The sequence below is a fragment of the Vigna umbellata genome, chromosome 2 (assembly GCF_029865625.1).
Source record: "Vigna umbellata cultivar VRB3 chromosome 2, Vumbellata_1.0, whole genome shotgun sequence".
Classification (NCBI taxonomy): Eukaryota; Viridiplantae; Streptophyta; class Magnoliopsida; order Fabales; family Fabaceae; genus Vigna; species Vigna umbellata.
The window spans coordinates 21,165,037-21,170,776 of NC_142166.1; the positions used below are offsets into that span (position 1 = coordinate 21,165,037).

A 5,740-nucleotide genomic window follows, 5' to 3' on the forward strand; every position below is an offset into this window, starting at 1 on the left:
AGTTAGTAAGTGACTTAATAATTTACCATAGATAACATATTTTATGAATACTACAATATCATTTAATTCATCTTTGGTTACAAAAATCAATAGTACCATTTGGATTGAAAAAATATTTTTAAAATTATATTCTGATTAAACAATCATATAAACGAAATTTTAATAGAAAAAAAAAACTTTGAAAGAATCATTCCTAAAAAAATTAAGAAAGAAAACAGAATGAAAGTTTGAAGATTTCCAGATTGTGATCATATATATTTTTTTATGATTTGATTCAAAATAAAACAGAAAGAGATTACAGGGAATCTATGACAATTGAGAATAATAGATGATGTCTCTCACACTGCCTTTCCTGTTGACCTTCCTCGCACTCTCTCAAGCTCAACCACTCTCCGATGACCCTCCGCAACCATCAACAACTGTATGCATCGTCGGCGCCGGCATCGGCGGCTCCTCAGTTGCCCATTTCCTCCGTAAATACTCCCCGGAGTCCACTCCAGCCACCGATATCCGAGTGTTCGAGCGTAACGGCGTCGTCGGGGGCCGCATAGCCACCGTGACGGTTGCGGGGGAGACCTTCGAGGCCGGAGCCTCCATTCTCCATCCTAAAAACCTGCACACAGTGGATTACGTGAAAATTTTGAACCTGAAGATCAACGAGCCTGATTCGGATCCCCTCTCTCTCGGCATTTGGAATGGGAAAAAGTTCGTTTTCAAAACTGTTACTCTTAGTTCCAATGTTCCTCTCATCAATAAGCTTCTTGAACTCCCATTTGTCGATACTCTCTTATCGCTCTTTAATTCCGCTCGCATGTTCCTTCGCTACGGCTTCTCGCTCTTCAAGATGCAAAACTTCGTTGAGGTATTTCAACTGTTTAACCGTTATACTTACTAGGTGGTTGAGTAAATTACTCAGTTATTATTTAATTACTTACTAAATGAATCTTTCTCAAAGGTGAACTAGTTTACAAGTATAGATTACACGTTCAAATAATTCATTTTTAGTGCTTAATTTGCATACACAAGTGTACTCCTCATCAAAAAAAAAAAACTGATTTGCTGAGGAATAATACAATCACACACACTGACGAGTACTCACTTGGCAACACAAGCTGATCTCGTGAAGAAAGACTTCAATTTCATTTCTACAGTACACACACTGTTAGAAAATATTTTTACATAAATATCTAATAGGGATTTATTTTGTAGTATAAATTAAACTCTTTCTTAATTAACAAATTACCTGTATTTAAGTTAACCAACAATGCAAAAAAGTTTAGTTAGTGAGTGGGGAGGGGAGGGGGATGTGAAAAAAAAGTTTAATTAACAAATTACCTGTATTTAAGTTAACCCCAAATATGTATTGTTTCCTGACGAAGCTTTATTTAATTTAGAGCGCTGTTGAGAGATTCTTAAATTACTATAAGGACACTAGTTCTAGACCCATTTTTGAGACTGTGGATGAGATGCTGCAGTGGGCTGGTCTATATAATCTTACTACAAGGACTTTGCATGATGAATTAGTGGATGCTGGGTTGTCTAACTTGTTGATCGACGAACTAGTCACTGTAAGAATTCCTTTGATCCTTTCAAATGTATATCTCAATCACTATTAATGTTTCGGTGATTCTGCTGAGTACATTGATAGCACTATTTTGGTTATGATTTGCTAGCAGTCATTGTGGTAGACTAGTGGTGCTTTGTTATGAAGGATTGTCATTGTTTCACTGTTAACAGAGTTACAAAACTGTTTTTTGTGTACATATGACAGAACACCTTTTTTTTGTTTGGTGGGGTGGGGTGGGGGTTGGAGAGGGTTATTAAACTACCTACTTAACGACGAACAATTTGGGAAGCCATGAGCCCATGGCCAATACTTCAAAGAACCTGACTAGTTTTCAGGATTTGTGTTTGCAATTAATATTAATGGTTTTATGTGGAAGTCATTGTTACCAGAGAGCAAACGATTTCACACAAATAATTGATCAATATCTAAGATTTAAAGTAACTGATCAGAAGATGGACTTCTGTTCGTTTTATTTATGCAGGTCATCACACGTATTAATTATGGCCAGAGTGTCTCCATGAGTGGGTTGGGAGGGGCAGTTTCTCTCGCAGGATCAGGTGGAGGATTATGGTCTGTCAAAGGAGGTAACTGGCAAATGGCCGCTGGACTGATTAATCGGTCAGATGTTGCACTACACCTGCACGAAGAAATAAAAGCTGTTGCTGACCTTGGAGATTTTTATGAACTCAACTCAACAAAAGGAAACAGTTATAAATGTGAAGTTGCTGTGGTTGCTACACCATTGGATGAGTTAGATATTCAGTTTATTCCCCCAATTTTGATTCCTGAGAGAAAAATGCAGCACACATATACAACTTTTGTCAGGGGCTTTCTGAACCCTGTGAGTATTTGAGACTCGAGGCATAAAATTACTGAGATTAGTATTTGTCCGTTTTGTATGTCTTTTCCTTTTATGGTGGTTGGTGTTACTTCTGATGGATTTGCTTTCTTGTGCACTAGGCATATTTTGGTCTCAAGGCTGAGACAAAAATTCCTGATCTTGTGGGCACAGTAGAGGATCCTAGCCTTCCATTTTCATGCATTGCAGTTCTCAAGAAGCACAATGAAAAAGAATCCACTTATAAATTATTCTCTCGTCAACCAATGGAAGACACATTACTGGATAGCATCTTCGGGTAATAATATCTGCTACTTGTCAATTAATTTCCCGTTCCTTGACACTGAAATTATACTACTGATTGTATACCAAAGCCTTCTTTACAAACCTGCGCTGCTGGAAAAGAAGTCTAGTCCATAATAATAACAATGTGGGCTCTAACAAATCATTAGAATTCAGCTTCTCTAAAATGAGCACCTCATTTTATAGGTAAAGTAACTAATCTCAATCGTTGATAGCAAAATCAATTTTCGACGTTACATGCACATATATAACAAATCATCTGTGTTGAATTATCAACTGATGATTCTTTTTTTCAACTTATATCACTTGTACTTGCTTACTTTAAAGAGCCAAACCCAATTATTTAGTCCTAAGGTGCAAGTTGGACACATATGGTTTCGAACCTGATGTTGACATTTACTTGTTGATCTTTGCATTAACTGTTGAGCTTTCTATCAAATGTCGTCCCGTTTCCCTCCCTCCTACAAAAACGAGAAAAAGAAAACTTGAACAAGGTCGTAATATTTTGTTGATTGGTATCACTGGCAGTGTGAGGAAGGAGACTATTCAGATAAACTGGGCTGCATATCCTCATTACCATGCCCCAGAAGTATTTGCACCATTTATATTAGACAAGAGGCATCTATACTACGTAAATGCATTTGAAAATGCAGCTAGCACCATGGAGACAAGTGCCGTGGCAGCTGAGAACATTGCCCGACTCATACTGTCAAGATATTTTGGCAAAGAAATTGTGAATTCATCCAATTTGTCTGCAACTTCTCGAGGAGAGGGTACTCATTTAGATTTATGATACATTGATTTTAATTTGTAAGATATTGTTAGTTTGGGTGATGTTGAAAGATTTTATGTAAATTGCGTATGAGAATTTGGATAATCATACAATGTGTATGTACTGGCCAACAAAAAAAAGATACTCCCTACAAACAAAAGCGACTCATTTGCCTGTTTATTAAGAAAATGGAGGGAGAGGTCAAACTTAATACAATGTTTACACTTTGATGCATGCGGCATACACGCAAAATACTCCATCCCCTTGTATTTTATTAATCGATGATGTGTGTTAATGTTAAGATTCCAATTGCTAATGAGGGTTCCCTCACCATGGGGTTGGTTTTGTACACATATCTAGTAGTAAGCAGTTCTTTTCATTTGTAGTAATTATATTTATCTGCCAGTAATTTCTTTTAAATCCTGATTTCTAAGAATATTATAAATGCGTTTGATGCTTAAGAGGTTCCTAGATTTGTTGACAATGTTTTAGTTTTTAAGCTTAATTTTTTTCCTACAATGGAAACCTTGCATTTTTATCCCAACAGCCTGTTGTGGGGTAATATGGTTGAAATTGCAATCATGGGAATGCTATTGAGTATGGAGTATTTGGTTAAGTTTTTCTTTCTTTCTATTTTTACTGTTGAGTATAGAATACCAGTTTAGTTTTAATTTATTTTTGTTTATAAAGTTTTATACAGGAAATAATGTAACTAAAATGTTTATTTCTATATAATTTATAAAAAATATTGAAAACTAGAAAGTAAAAATAAACCACTTTTTTCCATTTTTTAGTAATCATGGTATGGGTATAATAAGGATATAAATCTTGGATCAAATGGTTAATGTAAAGATCTAAAAAATTATATTTTAGAAGTTATAATAATTCAAAAATAGTAAACATTGATTATTTTAATATTAATAGTTTTGTCATGAATGAGTTTTATTATTTTAAAACATGTCATAATGATTTGGGTCTAACTGAAGGACCCGTCACAAAAAGCATGGCTAAGAAGATCCAATAAGGATGGGAGACAACATATGTCAAAGAATCACTTTTCAACTTGTTCACATGGAAGGCATAAAGACATGTTCACATGGAAGGCATAAAGACTTGTTCAATAAGCTTTGTTCCTCACTTGCTCAACTAACTGCATCAGAAGTTGCTCGGTGCAAAACATTAGAGCATTCTAGACCTAGCGAGCTACATCTTGCCCAAGCGAGCTACATCTTGCCCAATGACTTTTTCCCTTGCTTAGCACCCACGTTAGAGAGAGAGCTCAAAGTAACATGTTTTGCTCGTTTTTCTCCACTTGTTAAATATGTTTTCATGCACTTACATGTGTCATGTGATTCCTACATTGTGCCTGATGATCAGGAGGGTAGATTAGGGTATACATAGAAGTTGAATTCACTATAAATCAATGATCCACCCCGTGTAATTGGTTCTTTTGAGAATTATATTGAAATATTGTGGAGATCACTCCAACACCTTTCTCTGCTTAAAAGTCACTAGCTAGAGAGACCTTGAGTCTCCTCTAGCCTCCTTCCCTAACTAGGCAAGCCTACCTAGTCTGAAATTTACCATACATACCGCATCCAATGCATTTTCATCTCTCTGGAATACAATCTTCTGCTGCATTTTCAAACCCCTTTTTGCACTTGATCACTACATGTTTTAGCATGGTTTCACGTTCAACCTTGAGGTAAGCTATCAAGCATCATCTCTCTATAAACCATTTTTCTAGAGTTCTTTGTCTTCTCTTTAAGGGTTTTTCCTCTTTACTCATCTTATTGAAAAATTGAGACCAATTAGCTTCTCCGCTTGTGTAAGTTTAGTTTCAGCTCTTTTTCTTGGTCTTTTTTGTTATATGTTGCATGTGAGCATTCATTCACTTACATGCGTCGTTTTAGTTATCTATATGAATCTCTATTGATTAGTGGTTCTAATAGTGTATCTTGATCATATTTGTGTATTTTCTATGTGTAGATAGGATATCTTGTGAGGTTGAAGGGGTTTGGGATTCTTTAAGTTCATTTATCTCTTAAGTAAGGAAAGATAATTGCATTGTTTTTTAAAGTTATAGATATCTTAAAATTGTGATTTTCATGATCGAGTTGTATGATGAAATTGAATCTGCTATTTTGTTTTAGATGTTTGTCATGTTGTTTGTCTTGGTTGAGTTTTTTTTAATTGGGGAACTTAGAATCTCATCAATTGAGCCAGTTGGTATGTGCCTTAATATTAAAAGTTTTTTTTA

General features: G+C 35.5%; 1 protein-coding gene across 1 annotated transcript; it reads left to right on the forward strand.

Moving 5' to 3' along the window:
- The first annotated feature begins 275 nt into the window (after positions 1-275).
- Positions 276-3,829, forward strand: FCLY (farnesylcysteine lyase). Its single transcript, XM_047325569.2, has 5 exons — positions 276-862; positions 1,395-1,568; positions 2,049-2,408; positions 2,528-2,703; positions 3,237-3,829. Exons 1-5 carry the CDS (start codon positions 329-331, stop codon positions 3,499-3,501), a joined length of 1,509 nt encoding a protein of 502 aa, XP_047181525.1. The 5' UTR covers positions 276-328; the 3' UTR covers positions 3,502-3,829.
- The last annotated feature ends 1,911 nt before the right edge of the window (positions 3,830-5,740 follow it).

What these genes read in the sequence shown, in the direction of transcription:
- FCLY (XM_047325569.2), top strand. Translation starts at nt 329, where the DNA reads ATGATGTCTCTCACACTGCCTTTCCTGTTGACCTTCCTCGCACTCTCT. An exon ending in TGATCGACGAACTAGTCACT is followed by an intron (nt 1,569 to 2,048) that starts GTAAGAATTCCT and finishes TTATTTATGCAG; the next exon opens with GTCATCACACGTATTAATTA. An exon ending in TCAGGGGCTTTCTGAACCCT is followed by an intron (nt 2,409 to 2,527) that starts GTGAGTATTTGA and finishes CTTGTGCACTAG; the next exon opens with GCATATTTTGGTCTCAAGGC.